General features: G+C 38.6%; 1 protein-coding gene across 10 annotated transcripts in view; it reads right to left on the bottom strand.

Annotated features, from left to right (window-relative positions):
- Nucleotides 1-26,351, bottom strand: part of ank1b (ankyrin 1, erythrocytic b) — a 139,147-nt gene that overhangs the window by 88,277 nt on the left and 24,519 nt on the right. For all 10 annotated transcript variants that reach the window (XR_015775262.1, XM_088071501.1, XM_088071502.1 and 7 more), the window contains exon 3: nucleotides 5,334-6,141. Coding sequence is in view for 9 of the 10 variants with exons in the window: in XM_088071501.1 (XP_087927627.1) it covers nucleotides 5,334-5,459 (126 nt within the window). In the remaining variant the exon portion in view is untranslated. The remainder of the gene's footprint in view (nucleotides 1-5,333; nucleotides 6,142-26,351) is intronic.

Raw genomic sequence — 26,351 nt, 5'->3', positions numbered from 1 at the left:
GTTGCAATATCCAAATCTTCATATGCATTCAAGTAGCAAGTTTTCCTTTTTCGTCAGCTGTGACCATCACTTCCACCATTTCAAATAACCAGTGTTGCCAACAGCAGGTCATATCAACTCTCACTAATTGCCGTTAATTCCATAATTCCATAATATTACGACTTTTATTTGTCTGTGGTCTGGTTTAAGTGATGTGCTTGTGTAATCCCAACAACTCCAAGAGAGACACTACTTCTCTTTAGCTGATTGCTTTATATATATTTTAGGAGTTTCATTCTGCAGCTGAACTTAAATTCATAGTATATTATTGATTTAAGATAATCAATTCAATAGTTTTGAACCAGGACCTCAAATAAATGGTTGAAGAGGGTTGTGAAAAATAAGGTGTGCATAGGGACGTTCTTTGGTTAACTGCTAAAAATATTTTTCACCAGTTATACATATCAGTCTAAAGCCTAACTTTTCAAATACTCAGTTTACTGCACAGCACACATCCAACTGGGTTGGGTGAGAGGTAGTAGCAGTGCTTGCTTTTGACAGGTCTGTGAACGCAGCACAGACGGAGCTCTCCAGGAGTTATTTTTTTCCTGAACAGCAGTTTGTGACTCACAGGGTGGATAGTTGATCTGGCGATCTATTCAGAGCTGAACTGATCAGACCGTTGGGTGAGCGGAGCGGCCGTTGCGAGTGAACACAAACTTTTAGACTCAGTAGAATGAATGGTTAAGTTTCACTTTCAGTGTGTCTGATGTTCTGCTCCTCCATCTTACCCAAAGTGTGCTCTGCACTCCCAGAGATGCAAGACATAACCTGACAGTATTTTTTTTTTTTTTTTTTTAAACAGCGCTCCTAATGAATAGTCCAGCTCCAAAAATAGAAAACCTATTTGTGGCAGCAGATGTTTTAATCATGGCGGGCTGCTACAAATAAATGAGTGTATGGGAAATCATGTTGTTATTTTAATGCATCAGATACATATTTTAATCAACATTTAGATATATATAACTATCAGATTGGACTCAATGTCAGCAGATAACCTGATGTAAACAGATTCAGATTGAGATCAGGGCCAAGAAACTTGATCAGGACATCCCTAACTTGTATCAGCATAAATCAATGACAGTCATTGAACTGTTTTGACTAGTGACTAGTAAACATGCCAATGGCTGATGATGACCCAGGGGCCACATATAGTCAGACAGTAATCCATAGTGATAGGGCCACAGACAGTGAGGCAAGAGTACTTTCTGTCAATGCAGCTGTGCATTGAAGCCCATAGTTTATTGCATATATGACATACTGCATTACATTTAGCTTTATTTCAAACCTGTCGACCTGTCGAAGAACAAATTTAGCTCTCTTTTGGGCCAAGAAAGACAGGAAAGATAAGGAGAGAGAAGTAAATGACAAAGGTCACTGGCATGCACCTTAACCAGCAGAGCTAGCAGAATTTCCCTGCACTTTCTGTGCAGATTCCCTAACTACATTACTGTCCAGTCCATCCAGTTATGATAGGATCTCTGTTGGCACTCTAGTAGATGACCTTTGTGCAAGGGGAGGAGTAGGGGAGAGAGATGCCATGCTGCCGAGTTTGATTTACATCGAATGGAGCTAATTAACATCCCGAGAACATTAAGACCTGCCTGTGCCTCCTCTTTCACTCTCTGTCTCTTTGACTTGCTCCTCACTCCTTCTCTGTGCAAAGTAACAATCAACTGAAGGAAGAAAGACAGATTCAGGCAGAGATTCGCAGAGAACTGAGACACAGAGTGGCAAGGTGGATGATTGAGGTGAGAGTGAGGGAGAAAGGCCGCTCAGACAGGAGCAGTGAGGCAGAGACGGGTTTATTTTTGTGACAAACTCTTCCTTATTGCTGCATTAAATGTGCCTTAAGCTGTGAAATCCTGTAGATAAGAAGAGACTAACACAGATGTTCTACTTTACTCCAAATCCCTTTTCTTATTTCGAATATGATATAAATCAATGAGAGTTCGTACTGATTTATACTTGAAAATCGAATTAAAACTGAACATCATATAGCAGGAGTTAATTCGTTTGGCAACTTACATGGCCTTAGAATAGAAACCTTAAAAGGCTTGTTTTTTTAATGAACTGAGTAATAACACTGATTTGCATATGTTTTTTAAAGAAGGGAAGGCAAAGGAATTCATTATTAATGAGCCAGTTGGGTTGGAGAGCTTTTATGAATCAAATGACCATGAATGAAATTTTAAACTTTAATTTTTGAGCAGTAAAATTAGCATACATAGTAAACGTTAACAGCATGAATATCAGCGTATTCTAACTACGTGCGGTAACATTAAGTAAGCACTTAAATTGGCTGAAACTGGCTTTCTCATATTAAATGATATCTACTAAAGGATAAATCAGCTTTCACATCCTTGGCTTGCAGCAACTGTCAGCTCAGTAACCTAATTTTCCATTTAAACAAATATCAATTATGCATCAAGCAGTATTGCTCACTGTCCACTATTGCCTAATGGAACCACAAAATTAACAAACTGAAACTGTACAACATTTCTACCACCTGACTGACACGTTTGCTTCCAGTCAGTAAATCGTCATAGTGCCCAGCTATAATTTGGTCATATATGAGGTCAATATCTCATTAAAAAACAATTTGCCCTGGTGATCAAAACTGGTAAAAATACTGGATAAAGCAGTTTTGTGTAAAAAAAAAAAAAATCAGCATTTCTCTAACACTGTTTGACTCGTCATGGAGGGGCTGCTAGACCAGCTCCTGCTAATGAGTGCTAATCTGTTTTTCTTGGATAACTTAAGATCAAGATGTTCAGGAGGTTTTAACCGAAAGCCGAATTAACCACAGAAGTCTCTCCCTCTTTAAAACAAATGGACACAGTAATTTAAACGGGTAAAAACACTCAATAAAGTAGTTTCATGTTAAGAATCAGTGTTTCTCCAATGCTGTTTGGTAAAGCAGGGAGTGGGGCTGTTTACAAAGCTGTTTTTTTCTGATAACTCAAGATCCAGATTTTAAATGACTAATACCCTTAATGTGGTTAAAACACTGAGTTAAAAATGACCAAGATCTAACAAGTGAATCCCAAAAATGTGGCTTAAAACTGGATGAGAAGTCAATTACAATTTCTGGCAGACTTCAACTTCAACCCTGACACATGCGCAAAAGGAAAGTTATGCCACTGACAGGCGATGGGGACCAAATGACAAGATTCATGCCCTTGATTAAAATAAGGTTTGAACATTGTTAGAAACATTTGGTATGAGAAAACATCTTAACCAAATATTACATAATATATTTGTAAGTTAAATCTTGTATGGTAATGTGTATCCTGGAGTTCATTGTCCAGCTGAGACAGAACAAATGTCTCCTGTTTTATCTCCATCAGTTCTCAGCTCATTGTGTCCATTGTTCACACTTGTAGTAATTCCAAAAGCTTACATAACCTTAGAAAAGTTGTTCTACTGAGTAATCACAATTACAACTCAAACTTATTTTAGTCGCCAAAACCAAACTCTAGTTACACAACAAACAGGGGGAAGTGACAAGATCAATATATGCTGTGTCCAATGTAATCCAGTCTCTGATGGAGTTATGTAATCCTCAAATAATTTGTGGCCATGCCATGTAGTCTTATTTTTGTACCATTTTTTTGCACCCTGTTGCAAATGCCCTTCTATTCACCAAACTATTTGTGTTTTACATAAATTCCCACTAAATTAGAACAAGGATTTGCGAATTAGATAAAATTCTGCATATTGCTCTACACTGAAAATCAGTTCAAAGTGTGTGACTTTAATGCATGATACATATTAAAGAGGGCCCACATTGCTGACAATATACAGCTGACACAAGGGATTTTTTGTTACGGTAGAAAATATAATACCTCACGACATCGTTTCATCACTACAGTTCATCAGGTTCTTCAGTGAAAAGCACACCACAAAATCATGTTGTTGAAAGCCTTCTGTATAGCCTCGAAAAACCCTTAGCAAACCACATAATTTGTGGTCAGGACAAACAATGTGTTTTATGTTGCAAGAATATTAAATACACACTCCATGAACACTCAAGCTCTGCATCTTGTTGTCTTTGTGTTTCTTTCTTTCAGACAAATTCTCATTCTATTTATCTCATGCACAAACACACACATCTCGGAAAGAATATAAAAAACCTGTTTATCCTCTACTGCCACAAACTCCACATCAATATGGTCACACAGAAATATTGCAGGAGGAACATAAAGTAATTGCAAGCTGGCATCACACTGAAGACTAAGCCTCTGCACATGGCATGATGGCATTAATTGTACTCATGGATAAAATTCACAGAAGTTAAATTAAAAAAAAGAAAAAAAAAACTTTTTTTTTAATCTGTTCAACAAGTACTTTCAATAGAATATGTATCATTCCAGCGCTGTCAGCATGAGTGCAAGGCAGCACAACCCCAATAAAATCGACACCTAAAGGCACAGCCAGTGTGAGAGAGTGCAGGGGAGAAATGAGGCGTAGGGGTGAATAAGAAATCCCCTGCCTACAGGATGAGATTCTGCATGCCATGTTGGTGACAAGATATTTACATATTAATTTTCTACACAGCAAATATTACCAACAGCAAATATTATATAATTGGCTTGGAATTCTTGATTGAACAATGCATGTAGCACAAACAGATGGGTTGAAATTGCATCTATTATTAGAGTGTACCTCCATCTTCCCCCTCCATTTTACATCTTCCCCAAAGAAAAAAAATCTGTAATATGGGGGAAGACTCCAAATCAAAGAGCAACACAGCTTCATGGGAAAGAATGGAGCATGCGGAGCATATCAACGGGGACTGTACGCAGAAAAATACATGTAAGTGCACTACACTGAACTGGCATTGCATTAATATGAATGAGCTGCACCCATGTAAGGCTGAAATTCCCCCAAATGCTTGTAAAAAACAAAAAAGACACTACCTGTTATTTAACCAACATCTTATACTGGTCACACCTCTAATGGCATGCTATCATCATCAGCCTCCTTTTCCTTCCCCCATAGCTTCATATCTGACCAAGCAAACACAACGTGTATCAGAGCATATGTGTTTGACTGGTTAGCCTACACACACACACACACACACACACATACACAGGCACGCACCAGCTGAGGCCACAAAACCAACTGTGTAATTATACATGTGTAATTGCATCCTCACCAATCTTGCACAATTGATGCAGTGAGAGAGAGAGAGAGAGAGAATCCAGAGACAGAGAAAGGCAGGTAGAGGAGGAGAGATGGATGTAAGAAACACCGTCACCTCCCCTGTCTCTTGAGACAGCCAGCCATACCTTGCGCCTGCGGTCTCTGGATCGATTCCTCCTTTTTAACTTTTCCTCCTCCTTCTCCCGCTGCTCCTGGGCGGCGGCCTCTGCGAGGTCCTTGGTCTTACGGAGCTGCTTAGCGGCTTGCGCCATGGTGCCGCTGCTACTGCTGCTGCTGCTGCTCTAGTCTCCGTCGCTCCAGCCCTCCTCTCGTTTGCACTACCACCAGTCGTCCCTGTTTCCTCTTCCTGTGTCCCTCTGTCCCCCGAGCCCCGTCACTTACTACCTCGTCCTCGGTGGCCACCACGACATGTGTGTGTGTGTAAAGCAGGCAGTGGGGACGCCTGTGTCCAGATATTTATGTGTGGAGGATGTTGATGCTACGGCAGCCACAAGACAGCCTCCAGCAGCCACAAAGAAAGATGCTACAGCTAGTGGTGCTGATGCTGCTGCCTGTGCCGCGGCTGCTACTCATCCAGTCAGCTTGCACTGCGCTGCAATGCCTCCCCTCCCCCTTCTTTCTCTCCTACCTTCCTCCCTTCACTCCTCTCTCCTCCCTCTCTCCCTCTGCTTGCACAGACCAGTCACGCAGTCCTGTGTTCAGGCACGGTGGGGATCCTGCTGCAGAGCTCCCTCTTTTTATCTGTCAAATGTCCTCCTCTTCCCACTGCTCCTTCTTGTTCTCCAGTTTCGTCTCTGCTTTTTCACGCACAATAGCTGTTGTTGGGTCTTGCATAAGTGTGGCACAAAAGACAAGGGAGCCAAAGCTGAGGAATGCCTTCAAATTCTTTTTTTTTCACACATCTTCTCTCTCTCTGGCCACGGCACCTCCCACCTGGAAACAGATGGAGAGAAAGAGCAGAGAGATGAGAGCTTGTAAAAAAAAAAAAAGGAATGGATATCATCTTTTATCTAATATACAGCGTATGAGTGCTTGTTCTCCTGCGGCATGAGTCTGTGCACAGCTTGGTTACTTTTTGAATATCAAAGGTTAATGTTAAGGTGGCAAGGAAACATAGTGCCATTCATTAAGATCCACGCTAGCCTACTTCCTTCATGTTTTAGTGTCAGAGGCAGACGGGGAAAAACATCAACAACATGAATGCTTCATAAAAACTGCATGTCCTCTCCCTCCCCTTTCATTCCACCACTTTCCCCCTTTCCATCACATCGGGAGGTCATGCATGGCTGTTTGATGTTGCAATTCAGTAGCAGATAGTAAACAGCAGCATGAACAGACAATTTAAAGATGATAAAGGCAGAAATGGTGTGATTGGTCCATGTTTTGTTGTAAAATTTCTGTAATTTCTGTAACTTTCACTAGTAGTTACAGCTAATCTCTGAAATGATTTGCTGTTTAAGGATAACAACCACTGTGAAAATCTATTGTTGCAAAAAATAATATTTATCTATAATTCATTTCATATTTCCCAATGTTACTTAGTCCTACAAAAACTATGGCATAGTTTCAGTTTCAATGTAATTATTTAAATCGATATTATTTGTCAAGATGAGCAAAAATGTGACTGACAAATGAATTACACCCATCAGGCAATAAGTATGAAAATAGTGCATGACTCATCTTTTTGTTGTAGTCTTAACAGTTACATTTTTATTCCAGTCATAAGATGTATTAGCTCTTTGTAGCCCAAATTTCCACATCAGAGAGATGATGCACCAGCAACTCTATCTGTTTTATTTGTTCCCCTCTCTTGCCCCTGCAACATCATCTTTCTGCAGAATGATGTGGCAATGTAACATGCAGCATGCGACCGGGCTAGGAGTGCATACATTTTATATTCATGGATGCCATCTGCCTAGAGAGTAACACCTTATACACTCATTCATTTCAAGCCCAAAGGCATGAAATTAAAATCAATACTGTGGCTAAATCTGAATATTTAAATGTGACATTCTCTTTGACAATGACATTGAGGACATTTTGTACCAAATAGTATAACTCCATACTTAAAGTGTCTATCATCCCTACATCTGTGCATTATTGAGTGGGTTAACAGTTTCACTGTGCATTGATTTGAGTGACAGCTTTGTATTTCCTCGTGCCTGACACTAATGGATCTACAACAAACAACAAAAATAATGTCATAGCCTCCACTCTGCACTCTCGGTTTTGCTTGAGCTGAAAGGTCTTGTGTGGAAAAGCTGTCAATATCAGCAGACTGATTATACCAAATTCCACATGGAAATTACACTCAGGAGATGCATGTGTACGTTCAAGGTTTTGTGCAGTTCATAGAGGCTAAATAAGCAAATTGTTTCAGTGCACAAGATTGATGCCCACATGCGGTTTATTTAGTAATGTGACAAACGGTCATTGGCAAGCACACTTTTTATACGACCTTTATAGCATCCATACCCCACAATTTTGTCCACTGTATATAAGGATGCATGCATGTCACATGTTGGGTATTAGTTAACCTCCGAGTGGTGCATGCACCTCCCTGCCACTACTTTACACTCTCTTTGTTCAGATAACAATGGAGGCAAAATATGTTTGTAGTTGCTGCTTTTTTTTTCACAAGAAAGTTTTCTATGTATCAAAATGTCAATGGCATCTCAAACATGATACAGCCAAGTAATGAATTTGAGGTCACAATGCAGCTTTACGTTATCACTTTTGAAACATGAAGTGACATCGCTTTTCTTGTGCTGCTCTCAGATGCCTTCCTTAAGTATTAAAGCCTTTGAACACTGAGAAAATTTGTGTGGATTTCTTTTTCAAAAATTGTAATGAGCAACTTCTAGTATACAGGCAGGGCTTGTGTTGTATTTTATCATAATTAACAGCAGGATGCTGTAAACCCGCTGACAGTAGTGAGGAAGATCAGTTAAATGGTGATGTCACACAGAGAAAAAAAAAAACAGAATATAAATGATGAGTTGGAGCAGATGGTGTTGGGATCACTGATGATACAATGAAAATACTGGTTCTGGGTCAGATCTAATTCCACCTGCTCCAGAGCCAAACTGTGGCCTGCTAAATATGGAAAATGATGAAGCAGCAAAAATGGCAATTTTTGGATACCTGAAAAAGACATGCATCTACATAGAACAATCAGAGGGGGCTGCTTAATGAAATACCATTTTACCATGAAAAATCTGTATGGTTTATGTTGTCAATCTTGGTCTTAAATAGGACTTAAGTATGAGTAGACTGCTATTGAAACTGACTAAAATATTATCATGTCAAGCAACCATACAAGTACTGTACTCTATAATAATCAACAAACAATACTGAACCGAAGAGAAATACACAGACTGCTGGGAGCTGGAATATTTGTCAAAAGGATCATTTTTTAAGTTTTCAAAAATGTCTGCTGTGTCAGGCGCTCTAATATCTTTGGGCAGAGTGTTACATATTTTATAAGCACAATAGATAAAGGCACTTCCAATTTTCTCCTGAGTGCTTTTGGGAATATTTAGTTTGCTGTAGAAGATTTACGGGGTTGCAGGCTACAGGAGTGAATTATGTGTAATCCCACTCTTTATTTTGAGTTGCAACAGTGGAGTCACACACCACAGTTCATCCATCGACATATGAACCTGTAACATGAACGTGTAATATTTATTGCTGGCGTGTCATGCTCTTCATTCCTGAGTAGATTAAATTGTTTCTCAGGGATGGTGATTCATGATTCTACAGTGCTGAGATGTTCAAATACTTGACTGCTATTTAAAGCCCCAAACTGCACTGCAACATCTTTGACCGTCTCATGTTCACTGTGTTATAGCACCATCAGGTGGCAGCTGGTTTTTATTGCTACTAATGGACGTTTTTCTGTATCTCACTTGCTACTGTGTTGCTTTCAGAAAACTGTTTTTTTTTTTCCATTAGTGTAATTGTGGAATTGTTGAAAGTTTCTCTCCCTGATTTGCCTGAAAAACAGCTTTCAGTCTAAAGAGGTGTGTCAGAGAAAGAGACTGCCATGTGGGCACTTATGTTCCATAGAGGTGGTTTTCAGTCACACTGGGGGTAGTCTCTTAATGATGTTTAGTCTGTTTTTATAGTTATTTTGTGTCTCTCTTTGGTTCCTTTGCCTCTTTGTGGTCTTTTTGTGTCTCTTTTTAGTAATTTTGAGTCTTTTCCTATTCAGTAATTACAGTGTTATTTTGCAGATGAAGGTCAAGGGGGTACCCTGTAGTCATTTTGCATCTAATTGCAGCTGTTTTGAATGCATTTTGCTGTCATTTTGCATCTCTTTTTGGCCATTTTGAGTCTTTTACTGGTTGGTGATTTGAGTGACATTTTACAGGTGAAGGCTCAGGGGGCACCTGACACTGTGGGCCCCTGAGCCTGTGCACAGTAGGCCATCATGGTAATTTACCCTTCATATTTTTTTGGGCAATTTAGCCTTTATTGGATAGGACAGATCTACAGCGCGAATGCGGGAGAGATACAGAGAACAACATGCAGCAAAGAGCCTCGAGTGGGAGTCGAACCCGAGGCCGCTGCAGCAAGGACATTGCCTTCATTCATGGGGCGCCTGCTTCATCCACACAGCCACCAACTCCCTGAGTCCAGGCTTTTTATGCGATGATGAAGCCCAGGCCCTATGTGGGTGCATGTATGAGCATGTTTATTGCAGATTTAATGTTTCAGACCTACTCAAATTATTATAAAGATGATTGTTTACAATTGCTTCTCAATTTAAATTCTCTGCATCAACAAATAGATAAAATGGTGTTTCATTCAGTACACTGTGATTTTGGCTTGCTACTTTTTCCTGAGTAAAACTAATTTATTGATTTTTTTTAAAAATTCTGGGCGTTTCTACATTTATCTTTCATGTGATTAGATTTGTATTATGCGCTTCATTATTTTCATTGTTTTCACAAACGTATTAATATGTGTTATGGGAATGCTCTTTAAATGTCCCTGAAATGCCCTGCCGTTTTTGCAGTGTCTCTCCAGTTGTGTCACATGCCATCTGGCCTAACTCCAAAGCAGAGTGGGTATCCGCTGGTCTTTGCCCTTGACGATGACTTGCACTTCCCTCAGCACAAAAAAAAAAAATTCTGGGACTCAGCCAGTGCTGCTAAAGCCTATACATCTCTGAAATAAGAAGAGACGTTGTGAGTGCTGTAACAAAGGGCATGCCTTTCTCTTCACCTTGATGTGATGTGTCCCTACATGTTGTTCTTAGAATAGGTACCATCAGCTACATGCTCCAGGATGTCAAATTATTCATTAATTTGTTGTTTATAAGTGTGTGACAGCTTGAGTGTTTGATATGTTATAAAACTTTTGAGAATTAAATGTGGCCTAAAAACGGTATACAGGAAATATGAGACTTTGATCACAACTGCAAAAAAGTTGTGAATATATAAAAGTCAATATATAAACCCTCGATGATATATTCATGAGCGGATTGTGAGACAAGAGGCCCTTTGGGCTCAGACATACAGAGGGCCCAATTACCACACAGAGCAAGACACACAGACTTAATAACTGTTTAGTGTGTTTTTTTCTGTTGATGTTGTTTTGTATGCATTTCTCTGGGGTTCTGTGTTTTTTTTTTTAGTCATTTTTTTTATCTTTTTGTTGTTGCTTTGTGTCTCTTTAAGTCATTTGATGTCTCTGTATAGTCATTTTGAGTATCTTTGGAACTGCTTAAGTCTTTTTCTAATCATTTTAAATCTCTTTTCGGCTGTTTTACATCTCTGTAGTTCTTTTGTGGTCAGTTTGAGTGTCTTTTTAGTTGTTTACATCTCTTTATATTAATTTTGAGTGTCTTTGTGGTTATTTCTATCTCTATGTAGTTATTTTTGAGTCACTTCTCAGCTGTTTTCCATTTCTTTGTAGTCATTTTGTGTCTCTATGCAGTCATTTCAGTCACTTTGTAGCTGTTTACATCTCTTGTAATCAGTTTTGAGTGTCTTTGTAGTTGTTGGTCTCTTTGTAGTCATTTTGAATACATTTGTAGCAGTTTAGTTTCTTTTATAGTCATTTTGAGTCTCTACACATCTGTTTTGCATTTCTTTAGTTGTTTTGTGTCTATTTGTGGTCTTCATGAGTCTTTTCTAGGTTTTTAGGCCTGTTCAGTAATCCATCCACGGATACATTACACCTAACATACAGAAGATGAAAATACATCATAGATTCACAAGACAGTGCAGCCTCTAAGGGTTGAAATATCAACTCTACATTTCTGTTGTTAATGTTTTACATCTTTACCACTTCTGCAGTTACCAAAGCAATCAACACCACTACTATTATTACTATCACTGCACTTACACACTTAAAACTGTAGGTGTCAGCAAAGTTTCAATATATGGATCACCCACACAGGACTGAGGAGAAAGCATTTAGTAGAAAGAGGAGTTCACACTGAAATATCTGCAACAAAATGTTGTCAGTACCAAAATGTACTGGAGGAAAGAGATTTGATGAGAATCATTAATGCTTTTGTTTTTCTAAATTTTGCTCTTCTTATTTCTTTTCCTCTTTTCCTGTGCTTTGGGGTTGATACCTCATGGCATTCACTTAAACTGCAGCTGTAGCTATGCAGAAATATTGCGACATTTGTGTCAAATAACTTCTAATTAAGCCACCTCAGCATAACAATACCCCACTGTATGACAATTTAAAGAGTACTGCTGGCTCTCTTAAGCAATGCTCAGCAGGGTAGAAATAACATATCGCTATCTAAGGGCACCAATGCAGATAAATAGTGAAACAAAAGAGGCATTTGAGTTTGCTCAGCACTTTAGCTACTGCACCAGTAGACAAAAGGAAGGTGTGTATTTCATTCTGGGATGTATTTACTACCATGGTTAATCGTAACAAAGAAAAGGAACAGACAAAAATATTTTAAAAATTATTTTGTGGTATAATGCTGAGTTTCTGTTGGTAATATGACAAAATGGAGAATGATGTTAACACATCTTAACCAGAAATATACTGCTGCATTTTCAAATGCTTACTGACTTTTTTTTTTTTTTTAACAAGAATGAAATGTACCTTTGCAGATGAGATTTAATGAATGTTTGGCACTTTTGTGAAATGCGCTTGTTGCGCTTTCTTGAAAAGTTAGTTGAGAAGATCAGTATCATTCTCATGTATGTTTGATAAATATTAAACTAGAGCCAAGAGACGGTTAGCTGAGTGTTAAGACAAAAATAATTGTAGTTTTACATGGAGTTATATGCAGGATCATTTCTTGTCTGGTGCAGTTACTTTCTAGTCTCGTCATCGCTAGGTAACCAGCATAGACACCAGGAAGTCACTGTGAATTCATCAAGGCCCCTGGAAGTGTGTCTTATACTGGGAGCGTTAAAACACCCGAGAAACGACTCATTTTATTGTAAATATTGAATTAATTCAAGTCAATAACATTTGGGAAGTCTAAAAGAACCGCAAGTGGAAGTCAGTTACTCCGCTGGCAGAAGTTACCCGCTCAAGCACATTCTGCCGGGCTCCGCAGCACTCGACCCCTCAAGTCTCTCGTGCACATGCCTGATAGGCGAGACCCTTATAGGATCCTGACACTTTGCAGCAAGTATTTTGTTAATTTGGCCGGACAAACTGTAGATTTTGAAGCTAACTATCACGCTCCCTCTCTGGTAGACATAAGTGCCATAATAATCATTTGACATGCTGGACCCATGGATGTATATAAATGATGTATAAAGGAGGCTGGGCATGCTGATATACAGTGTTTTTAGCTAGCTACAGACTTGCCCCCCCACCCCGCCCATGGGCATTGCTTCCAGGTTATGACACATTGTGCACACAGGGATGCAATGTTGTAGTAAAATGTGATGTTAAAATGGAGCTTAGACATTGATCAAAAGCATCGATATTTTTTTGACCAAATACAAACTTCATATGACATTCAGTTTAGGTGCTTTGTGGCAAGTTGCAGACACACACAAGCCTGTGACAACACAACTATGTTAAGGAATATTTTGGCAACACTTCAATGGCGACTCAGCTGATCACACTGATGCCTTGTCACTCACAGTGTGAACACAGCAGAACTCTAATCTAAGAAAGGATGTAAGCACATTTCAAAAATATCACAGTTCTTTTAGAGACTAAAGTACTTGCTAAGTTTAAAAACCTTCACAACATATTCTTGGGATGACTCCTGCACATTTCAACGGATCATAACAATTAGATTGGAGCATTTGATTTATGCCGCCACAAAGAGAATGGCTTTAGAAAAAGGCTCAGAATCTTTGTCCTTTTTAAATCTCATGCTGTGCATGACTGCTCCTCCATTAGGAACCATTGATCATTGGAGATGGGCATGCTGGACCCACCCTGTGAGAATCAAAGTGCTTGGGGGTGAAAAGCTCTTGGCAGACACCCAAAAATTATCTCAGTCACCCCTGTGGAAGCCAAGATGCCACAATACTGCAGACCAGCTTCCTGTCAAGGAGAAGAATAATGCAAACTTTCTCTCTTTCCATCTGAAATGCTGATGAGGAGACTAGCGCACGCGGCAATTCTGCATCGCTTATAATACGGTCTCCTTTTTCATTGTCAAAGCCCTTTCAGCAGGCAGCTGATGATGGTGCAGCTTGCATATTTATCAGCTTTTAAACACAGTTATTGGATTTCTCTTAACACCTCCCAGTACCATCTAAGTTTCTGATAGTTTGTGGGAAAAATATGAGGCACTCTGAAAGGTGCTGATTAACTCTTTAAAATCACCAGTGAAACCACAGGTGGATAATTTTATCTTTTTCTGCTCAGGAGCTGCAGCGCTGCCTCCCTCACGCTGCCGGGAAATTCAGCGACCTCTGAGGCTTGGATTACTCTGGCACGGCCTAAGAGCAGCTCAAGAGCACTTGAGGACAAGACTCGTGCTGCTCCCGATCAATGCCCATCGACTGTGCACTTTTTTTTCCTTTTTTTTACAAGAGTTACATTACAGTAAATGTGTTTGCTTTGCAGTGGTTCTGCAAACTGCATCGGCAAATACCTTGTTCCATAGATTAGGAGGTATAGCTGAGATGTAGGGGTCTGATCCTCCTCTAATGGCTGCCTGGAGTATGACAAAGCAAGTGGCTGTCTTTATGGCAGCTGTGATCTTCAGTTTACTATGTCAGGCAGCAGCAGGATGCGACATGACATAATGTGATAGGGAGGGACAGGGTGTGATGGTATATAAGTGGACATGATGGATATGACAGGATAGGACAGGGTGTGTCATGATCTAACAGGTCGTCAAATGACACGACCCCATCACCATACCCACTAAGCTACAAAGGCACAGGACCCTGAACTCTAGCCGAGCTGCTGTAGCTATGTATATTCAGCGTGATTTATGTGACATGCTTAGAAAAAGGCAGCCCATGATGTGGTATAGGTATACTCTATGCAACGTGAGTTCTGACTTCTGGCCTCAGTCGCCAGAAGAAAATGTTGGAGTTTTATGTTTTTACAAACAAGTATTATACACAACGTAATATATAAGGGTGGTGGATGGTGTGATACCTAGCAGGGGCGTGTCTAGGGAGTGGCCTGGGTAGCATGGGCCACCCATGAAATCTGATTGGCCGCCCCAGGTGCCACCCCATTAGGATTAGCCATCTGCCCGGTCAGTTTGAACTGTTTGGCAAGTAAACTGAATTTTTGTTTATAGGTGCTATTCAGTCTTAAACCTGAGAGGCAGTAATGTGACAAAAAGTAGGTATGGGTAGATGAAACAAAAAAATTATAAATTTAAGCTATGCCAACACGTGCTCGCAGCAGCACTTGTACCTCATGCCACCCATGCATTTGTCACTGCCCCACTTGGGCCACCACAATGACATAAGGTATAACCATGCCACTGATACCTAGTTGAGACAGTTGCCAAGCTGCAGACCGCTAACTGAAACCAACAAAAGACAAAATGGCTGTTTTTTAGTGAGTCATTGCTGTGTTTTCAGCAATTTTAGTTTCCTAAAATGAGTCTTTTTAGCAACCAATCATTGGTTTTTGTATTGCGAATAAAGCCAAAGACAGAGTGCCTTAATCTAACCACACGTTAAACATATTCAGTGGATATATAATTTTGTAGGATCACAATCCCTGCGAAAAGACTCATTGTACCACTATGATTTGATCCATTCAGTCCGATAACATTTTGAAAGTCTAGACGAGCTGCACAATTAAATAATTTTATCCCCATTTAAGTTAGCAGATGGCTAAATTGAAAGTTAGCCATTCGGCCGGTGGAGTCTCTACTGTTACTGCTCTATGGACCAAATGATGTGGAGGCAGAGTTAAAGACAGGTAATTTTACACATGTGGGACAAACTTTATTGTCTTATGTGCCACTGAGCAACTTTCATAGGAACTAAAAGGGCCTCTCTTCCAATGCTGTATCCCATACTCTTTATATACGTATGCATGGGAAATATAGCCAAAATAGGTTATGTTTTCTTCTTTCTTGCTTTCTCAAAAAGTAGTGTAATCCTATGGTTTCTTCTCTGTGAGACTTCGATAAAGGCCTTTTGTCTCTTGAAGGAATGTCTTTTCTTTTCTACCATTAATCCCAGTAACATCTCCCGAACTCCTCATCACTCTTTGTGATGGCCTCATGCCTCTCAGAAGATACAATCTGAGCCTTGTGTCTCGTCACTTTTCAATTACTCCCACAATCCCTGCACTGAATTACACAACACTGTTTAACCAGACTAACACTTCTTCTGGGATAACAGCACTAAATTAATACAAGCACTCTGATAGTGCGTCATAAAACTCTCAGGCAAAACAAAAAACAAAAAAAACTCAAGCCAATCTGAACTTTAACACATTTAGATGATGTGCATGAGTCTGTCTTGGGGTCATTAGGTTCACTAACAGTGGGGGGGAGGGAGGAGGAGGTAATATAAAGTTTGTGTCTGCTGCAGCATTTCTTTTAAAGATATACAGCTTGTGTTTACAGTTAACAGCAGTCTACAACATATTTACTGACTGAACATTTACTACAATATGCACTCTTTTTACGTTTTTAGGGCAGTGCAGTTTGAAGCTGTTGAGTGGCACAAAAAAACTCTCTCCAATGTCCCTTTGCCCCCTCTCTGCCTCACTGCAGAGAGACAGAGGTAAAGAGGTAGAGAGACAGAGAGAGGCAAGGGTGTTCAGAACGGGAGAGGGAGGGGGTCGAGTTTTTGGAACCGGGGAAGTGAGCTGCACTGCAGCAACTGGGCGTTGGCTCAGCCCATGGAAGGAGGCAGTAAAAGACAGAGGAGAGACAGAAACAGAATAAGAGGTGCAGGGGAAGTCTATTAGATGTTTTGTGAGAATAATTAACTACAAATAAATACAAAATGATACTATAAGAGTAGGCAAGAAATGCGATGCTATTTTAAAATATCCTCCAAAGTGGTGATAATCTTCCTGGATGATTTGAATTAATCCTTTGTCCTTTTAAACCCGATAGAAATCACTTTTCTTATGCTGAATTCAAACCTTCGAAATCAGAGCAAATTTAAATATATAAGAGTAATAAAGTAGTAGATTTGGAAAAATTATTTTTTAAAAAACGCTAGGGAAAATGTAAAAAAAAACTATATTCATTATGATAATTATATATTTAAAAATATTTTACAAAATTATTAGTATTTTACACACTTTGTATAATGACATTTTCTTGTGTTTTGTTTATGTTTGTTTGTTTAACTCTTGTTTTTCCTCCCCTAATTTTTAGGTAATTTTTTTGCTAACTTTTGGGAAATTTCTTCTCACTGTTGCTCATTGCCTTCTTATCATGTTTTTGAAAGAAATCAGGCCAATTTGCTCAGGCTTCAAAGTGTTTAAGGCGGGCACCATGGTTTTGAGTTGGGATAACATTTGGGGTTATTAGTTCAATGGTGTAAAGTAATTGAATACATTTAAACACTAGATTTAAAATTTAACACCTTAAGTTATAATTCTGGAAATTCAGATTTTCTATGCAAACAATATAACCAGCTTATAAAGCATGATGCTCAGTGATTACTGTATTTTAAACTATGCAGTATATAAAATATAAAAACAGTTTAAAGTTATCAGTATTAATAATACAGCTTACATAATAATAACACAAACCAAGGAGCTATTTAGCATGCATACTTTTTCTTTTTAAACTTAAAAAGTACATTTAGCTGATAATATATATGTAGTTTTACCTGATGTCTGACTTTTATAGTATTTTTGGAGCATTTTTGCACTGTAACATTTGTTCCCGTACTGAGGCCTACGTAAAGGATCGATGGTATTTCCTCTGCTATTATGAGACAGTGCATACTTATTTAAAGATAACAAATGTGTCAGACTCTGAAGAAACAGGCTAAATGATGCAAAATACATATTAAGCATATTAATTGTATGCAATTGCCTCATTTGAAAAACGTTCACTACAGTGACAAACATACAGATTATGTCCATGTGACTGATATAGTGGAGAGAAACCTGAAAATCAGGGTAAAGCTGTTGTTATGGTTTGCGATTAGCAAAACAAATTTGACTGTAAAATGCATTTCTGAATAAATATCTGTGCATGACAGGAACCACTGATCCCCTTCTGCTTGATTTTTTTTCACTCCTCCACTCCACTCCTTTTTAAACTGCCATTACTGCGTTCTGCTGTTTTCCTTTTTCTTTACAATTCAATCCACATGTCCCTGCATACTGTTAGTTTCATTTGGGAACATTAATTTTGAGTCATATCAATCACTCACCCAGTGTGGAAATGAATTTGTGAAGAAAACTTTTTTCCTCGTATGCCTCTAGTGAACGAAGAATACAAAAAGAGAAAGTGATTGATGAACTGAAGTCATAACGTTCCAGCAAAACTATATCAAAACATCAGTTTATAAACTCTCACACACTTCATGCAATAAAATCACAGTCTCATTTATGCTCAGTACCTCCAAAACACGCAGCCCTTTCTGGCAGGGAACATAAAGTGAAATATTTTATACTCTCTTTAAAGCCAGACTCAATTGACAAAAACAGTAATTTTACCTTCCTGAACATAGAAGCTGCTTATCTACCATTGCCTCCATCAGTAAGTGGGTTTGTGTTATTTTGTGACTTTGGTAAATCCAAACTAACACTTAAAACACTTAATTCACACAATAACACACACTAACCTACCAATCGAGGCAATGGTAGACCATCAGCTCCTGTGTTCAATGAGGTAAAATGACTGTTTTTTGAATGAAGTCTGTCTAAGTGAGCAAAGACAAATTTACCTTTTAGTTCAGTTCCCCGCTGGAAAAAGCTGCCTGTTTGGATAAATGAAACTTGGATTATATTGCACAAGTTGTGTGAGAGTTTGTAAATGGATGTTCTGATATGGTTTTGTTTGTTTGTTGAAAATCTTCCCAGTTTTCTTTCTACAAACTTCTTAACATCTTTTTACACTTTGGTATGGACATTTCAACAGTGACTTACTTGAAACTGAACTCATGTCTTGCTTTTTCACTGTTTTCACCTGTAGAAACAGCTCAACTACACCTGCTGTATGTGTGTGTTCAATAATATCACCAGTGTAGCCTCAATCCACACTCTTATTATATAGCGGCAGCACATGCTCTAGCTTATATGCTAAGTCAAATGAGGACAAATATCGCACACAAAGACGAGCACACACTCACACAGCTCCCTTATCGTCCAGCCCACCTTAAGAACGGCTATATAATGTTTATTACTGTAAGCAATTTTTTGTATCCCCCCATCTTATTGCCTGCCTCTGTCCTCTTCTCTCTCCTCTGCTGTCCTGCTCCTTCTGTCTCTATTTCTGCTTCTCTCCCTCTCTCTCTTTCAGATTCTCAGTCTTTCTTTATCCATTTCTTGTCTTTTCTTTCTTCCTTGCTCCCTCTATCTTTCTCTCTCTAGGCCAGGAAAATGTGCTGTGTCTGCAGGGAGGTTATTTGGTGCAGGAGGCGGGGAGTAATTGATAATGGTGCTGCTTTCGCTATCAAGAGAGCTGTGTTTGCTTTTCAAAGAAACGAGACAGCGACAGGAACTGCACAAGAGAGGGATAAAAAGGCAACAAACAGAGAAATATAATGTCAAAGGAAGATTTAGATTTGAGTTTTTTGCGCTTTTTGTGTGTAAGAATTACTTTTTTGTCATATTTATTTGTCTTACCAGACTCCTGAGTTGTTGCTTACACAAAGTCAGGCATTTCTTATTACTGGTCACCCACCTATTTTCCTAATCACTCAACCATCTGTGATTTTATGTTTGTTTTATGAAACTTCGAGCACCACACACTTAATTTCTAGCATTCTTTTTTATGCACCAGTTTAGGCATTTTTGCATCAATTAGTGTGTATATGTATTTAATTTGGTCAACATAAAAGTCCTCTGCTGCTTTCATGTCATTATTTAGGGGTAAAAGTGCATTTGCACCAAATATTGATGAGGATGACTTAACTCTTATTTTTTTCTAAACAATTAAATGCCAACTAATTAGTTCCTCTATATTGTTTAAAAGTTGAGTACTTTATTTAAACTAAGTAAAGGCAATAACACATTCCTAATATATATATATATATATATATATATATATATATATATATATATATATATATATATATATATATATATATATATATATATATATATATATATATATATATTATAGCACTAATGTGTGATGGGATAGGCCCAAGACCCTAGAGCCACGGATAGATTGAGCAGTCTAATGACATGTATTTTAATATGCACTGTCTTTAAAAATATACACTAGAAAAAATATAGTACTTTTATACTGTGTGCATTGCAGTAGGTCTTGTGGTTCTCCATGACTGAACTCAGTGGTGCTAAGTGAGCTGGCAGTAAATTCCCTCTGCTTGGTGACACAGTGGGCAGGTGAAGTTTGGTGGAAAGAAAATAGTTCAGTCATGAAACTGCTCAAGACAAGGTCTGTGGATTATCTTGAATAACCGGCTAATGATTTCTGGAAAGAGACATTGCTGTTGAGTTTTTCAAATGCATGTTTTTGGCGCTTTGAGCACCACAAGCCGAGTGCTATTTAGTTCCATTATACTGGAGAGAAGGCGGATACCTCCAACACTCTGCAAATCATACCAAAACAATCTAGACTGATAAGAGGAAAAATATGAATTTTTTATTTGGGGGGTGAACTGTTAAGGTAATGCTAAGCTGCACTAAATCTGAGTAGAAAAAAAACCCAAATGACATGCAGCATTATCATTATCATCCCATTATTAAAACCTTGGTAACAACATGAAAATGATTATAATAGCACTCAATAGTATTGTTATCATATGTGTAGTGTTTTTCAGCACCTTCATTTTTAATGCAGGACTGAAACAATGTCGACAGCAGTATTAGCAAACACTGGAAATCTGATATATTACATTCGATACGACAGTGAAACAAGGCAGGTAAAGTGTTTCACTTGTACGTCCCGTCTGTTATTTCACAAATAACTCTCGCCTTGGATGAGGGTTTTGCTTGCTTCAAGCAAAATAAGATTCCTAAAATCGGCACAAGCTATAACAAAAGGATTCACCTTTGATTTTCTGTGCAAACTGTTGTTGATGTGGTCGTTTTACAATTCAGGATTTTCAGCACTGATGCCAGACTGCGTCAGGCCTGCTACACCACTGAATGTGCTTCTTAAATATTGATGAGATCTGCTGGGCTGAACCCAGGCTCACTGTGGCCTCAGGTTAGAAATCTACTGAAAATATAAGACCCACAAAGGTATATACTGTAGGCAACTTTAACATACTGAGAGCATAAATGTGTCTACTGTATTGTAGATGTACAAGCACAACAACACATGCATTATGTTAACTTGAATTCATTCCCTGGAGGCTCAAATACACTCAGGCATGACTCATGGAAATTTTTATCTGCCTATTTTTTACATTTCTCTTCATTATTATATTCTTCCTCAAACTTCTTTTTGACTTTGAAAATCGAATTCTGAGAAAACAACAATGTTTTGGAGGGATAAAAATAACAAAGCTGCAACAAAGACGAAAGAGTTTTGGGACTTTGCAGAAAGGAAACTTCATGCTCGCCCTGCACTGGGGAACATTCGCCACACCCAAAATGCAAAACACCCCAACCCCTCATCTCCCCCCCCTCCCTCCTCCAAGGATATGAGATATGCTGATGAAGCTGGCAGGTCTCTCATGGCTCAAGAAGAAGCATTTTGGCACTTCTGAGACATCAGAGTGAGTCAGGCAACCCGAGGGGGGAAGCCTGTGATATTTCATCTCTGTGAGTCTTTGGTGTTTTAACCGCGCTTGCTTCTCTCTTCCTCATCGAGTATGCTCTCAAAAATGTGTGATATGTGTCTGTTGTCCAAGTCCTTTTGTTGCTATGATAATGCGTCCCACTGTTTTCTCTGAGAGTTTAGAGGGCCGACATTGAGTTCTTTTTGTGTTTGTGAGAACTTCTTGTAAAGCTGTTCCCGAAGTGTTTTTAATTGAATTAGCAGAACTGTAATTAGCAAAGACTCTGAACTCTTTGCAAACAATATGATGCCTGAGTGCTTTCAGTTTTTAGAGTATTTCTAGACGGCAGACATGACTGCTTTCCAGTTAATTTTCAGCCACCAGCTGTACTCCTGAGTCAAAAATGAAAAATAGTCAGTGAATGGATTGTATTGCAGTAAATAACTAAATCAGAAGTGGATCGAGTAGCATGTAAGCATGCTGAAAAATAAACTAATTGAATTTCTTTTCCTGTATCAAATATTCAGTTTATTTCTAACACAACTAGTGCATGTAAGTTTTTTTTTTTAATTAATTCTATTGGAGGACTATAAAGATTTAATGTTGGATGCACACTTGCTTTGCACAAACAGATTTTGTGCTGCAGTTGTTTTTTTTTTTCTTTTCTCTGCAGCCTGTGTCAGTTTCATGAAATATGTAGAGTAAAGCTCAGTCATTGCCATTCACCAGTTGGGGGTTTAGTGACTTTGAGCTTCATGACCCAAACCAGAGAGACAGCTTACTCAACCATGATACTACTCCTCTGTTCAGCCTGACTGCCTCACAGCACAGTTTGTGGTAAGATAAGAGAGGTAAGTGGATTATAGAGAGAAAAAAAACAACAGTCATGCTTTAACATTTCTTTTAATGACCTCAATACGACCTTGTGTGGATGCAGACGTTACTGCACGTGTTGCCCTTAATGGAATCATCTATAATATTTTATGCCAGACGATGTCCATTAACCTACTGTACATTACTACAACTATGGTGCAGGTTTTATTTAGAGTTTTAAAATGTACTGTACTGAGAGATGTGCCTAGAATATTCACACTACATTTTATGCCTCTTCGGTTGTCAGTGATTTAATGGCCACACTGCTATTGAATTTACTGAAAAAGTTGTTATCAAGACATTGAAATACAGAATCTTACTTTGTAAAACAATCCAGTGGGCAAAATAAATGTTGAAATTGTATGTTTCTGCAAACCATAGATATGTAAAATTTGTATACATTATGTAGCAGATATGTTGAAGTTGCAGTTGATGCAATTCTTTAAGTTTCAACATTGCTGTGGTTAATGTGTGACATGAACTACTTGGTTACACTTAAGAAAAGATCATTTTTTTGCCTAAATATCTGGTTTTGGTGATAAAATCATGGCTGGAAATGCGACAATGTCTCGCTAAAAAAACAACCAATTCAATATTTGTTGGTCACAAACAGTGGTCTGCAGCTTAGCAGCTTGGCTGGAAAGACCCGTTTTTGGTGGCTCAAACACAGCTGGAAATGCTGTGACATTTCACTGAAAAAACACTCACTTTTGGTGGGACTACCTGAGCTGGAAATGCTGAAATGTCTTTCTAAAAATCACCTGCTTTCATTAGCACAATCAAGTCTGGAAATGCCGCAAAGTCTTGCTAGAAAACACTCACTTTTAGTGACACAATCATGGCTTGAAAGACCACCTATGTCAAGCTAAAAATCACCGTTTTTTGGTGGCACAAAAACACCCACTTCTGGTGGTGTAATCATGGCTGGAAATGCTGTGGTGTTTTGCTAAAAAAAACACACGCTTTTGTTAACAGAATTACTTCACAAGTTTATGTGATATGTATTAAATGCACATATGTAACAAATTCATGCTTTGCAGAAATGTTCAATGACAACATTTTCCTCTGGAGACTGAGCTGAATGAAAAGAAGTGACAACCATCTGCCTTTAAGGTGATATGAGTAAAAACAAACTTCCTCCCATTATTTTTCTCATATCAAGTAATACTAAATCATCCCTGTTTCAAACTTGCAGTTATTATAAGTTTGGGGTTGCTGTTGCAGTAAGAAGCTTGGCACATAAAGAACTACAGTGTAGTTCTTTATAATCATATTTAGACTTTGTTGTCCCTGAAGGAAAATCTTGCGAACAACAAAGCACGAAGCAATTTAAATTTACATAAAAACTATAGTTTATATAAGCCATTTAAATGTACAAATCACACCATGGAATCACACAATGGAAAGAGGAGTGGGTGTGTGATTGGGTAAAGGCAGGGGGCGACTGCAGGAGTTTTTGAAATTCTAAATAAGAAATGGGAAGCACTAACTTCAAGGATTTTCATGTAAGAGCAAAGCCGAGGCACAGAGCTGATGTAACATTCCAACAACCATGAGTCATCTCCATTAGGGAAGCACCCTCTCTCCCTGCATCCTGCATCCATCCACCATCAATCCTTTCCATTAATGCGTCTCCACTCTGCATCTCATGATAGGTTATCTTAGACTGAGAGTGAGCACACTGACAATAACTTCTGCATTAACAAGCAGAAATAAATTCATGTAAAATGTAGTGTCACATACAGTTTCAAGAGCAGACATCGGGAAGTTGCACAGTGGGGCTATGGGTATGTAGCATGAGCCAAGGGGAAAAAAATCCCAGAATGCATACACCATAAAAAAAATTCTCTTTGAAGCAGCATAGTTTATCTCTTAAAGAAAAAATATATATATATTTAAAGGTCCAGTGTGTCAGATTTAGGGGGATATGTTGTCATAAATGGAATATAATATAATAGCATAAGCCACTTATGTCTACATAGGCAGTAATTCCTCCAGGGGTCCGTGGTGATTTGTAACGTGAAGCTGTTTTATTGTACATCTTTAATTGTTCTAATCACCTTCTCCGTTTGTCTTGGAGAGAAAAAAAACCTCCGCGTATAGTTTGGCTGCCGGAAAAAACCTCTTGAACAATGAACACTGAAGGAAATCTAACCAGAGTTCAAGCTTGACACATGGGAGAGGTTTCAGTTAGTTGCAATCTGCAATCCTCACCACTAGATGCCATGAAATCTTGCACACTGTTCCTTTAATACAACATATTAAATGCCCAAAGAGTACGTTTATAATTCACTGAGCCGCTGTTAGTGTAAAAATAGTTACTACAAATGGGTTGCGATAACATTAATATATATGCAAATAAAGGAAGATAAAGAGATACAAATGAGAGAAGAGTAAAAGTGAGAGTGATGAATAGCACAGAAAGAATGAATGTAATAGAGACAAGGGAAGAGAGACTGAGAGGAACTTTTCTACTTTTAACCTTCATCTCTTGCTTTTAGCACAGTCACCATGGGGAAAGCTGCCAGTCACCGACAGTAAAAAAACACTGAACATAAAACACACCCACACACTTCTTTGTGTGTGCAAACTTGTAAGGACATTCAGTGTCTTAACACGTTCACTTTCCTGAACTTCAAGCATTAACCCTAAAGCTGAATCTTATCCCTCAAACAGCACGATGAAGATGTCAAAAAGTGTCCAAGATGTCCTCACTCTCAAGTCTGTCCTCACAAAGATAGAAGCACCAAGAATTTGTACAAAGATGAAAGACATGTTTGTACTTTCAGGACAGTAATTGGTGCATCCCTTTTTCCAAACTTCAACAAGAATTACAACCACACATATTAAACCACAGCATTAAAAATATCAAAAGATAGAGAAATGCGCGATGCTAACATGCTAGAGTTATGTCCAAGCTGTGATATCTGTCAATAAATCACAGTACATGGGGAATGCACACTCTCTTACAGTAAATGACTCACATGAAATGGTAAAGCTGACACAGAAGCACACGCACACACATCTTCTAGGAGGCAGTCACACTGACTTGAGGGATTACACACTGTCTCAGAATACTAAGTAGTACTTAGCAGGATTGGCCACAGGCTCCCCACAATGGGGCCGTGTTATTGAACCTATTACTGTCTGTAAATAAATGTAGCCTCATTCACCCCCAGCCATTCTCTGAATCACAATTTAATCACAACTTTAATCCTAAAGTCCGAAAATGTTGTTGAAATTCTGTGGCCGTAGAGCAGAGAAGTACTGACAACTTACAGGGTCTCTCTCTGGCTGTATACGTCAGCAGAAAAAGAACAAAAGAAAGGACAGGGCAGGGCAGGAGGCCACATCAGTTTGGCTCTGTAACATGAGGTCTAGATCGTGGCTGAATTTTAAATTAAAGAAAAATCATAAGGGACTTGGAAACTTTTTAACAATGGTGGTGCCACAAGGACATTATTGCACTGTAGGTGAGGAAGATTTGAGATCTGTATAAGATACAAGGTAGATTTATAAGTCATTTTTTTAAAAAACATAAATTACAAAAAAATAAAAATAAAATTTCTCCTTGATCTGGCCACATCATTTGAAGTCGAAGAAGGAGTTGATGAGTCTCACAGCCTGGGAACAAAGCTGTTCCGTAGTCTGGTGGTATGGCAACTGATAATTTATGTATCTTTATGCCAGATGGCAGCAGGGTTAATGTCATTTTAATTGTATGATTTATGCACCTAAAAAGAGGGGTGCAGGTTAATCTGCTCTTTTGTATTTTTTTGGATGTGTATGTAAATATGCTGTTATAATGTTATAATGTGAATAAAGATCTTTGTAAAATCATTCTCTGAATGACTCCCGTGAACCATATCACTACACAGAAGGAAGCAAGCATGTGCTCATGAATGAGAGGCTCCTGGTCGTGACAGCAGGAGATGTAAGCATTAATAGTGTCTATCTCAGCTGTATTGTAACATTAGCTAGCGAGCTAGAGAGATTACTGTTAAG

Source organism: Plectropomus leopardus, chromosome 20, assembly GCF_026936395.1.
Source record: "Plectropomus leopardus strain MGB_pleo_1.0 chromosome 20, ASM2693639v1, whole genome shotgun sequence".
NCBI lineage: Eukaryota > Metazoa > Chordata > Actinopteri > Perciformes > Serranidae > Plectropomus > Plectropomus leopardus.
This window is presented reverse-complemented; position numbering and strand designations above follow the sequence as displayed.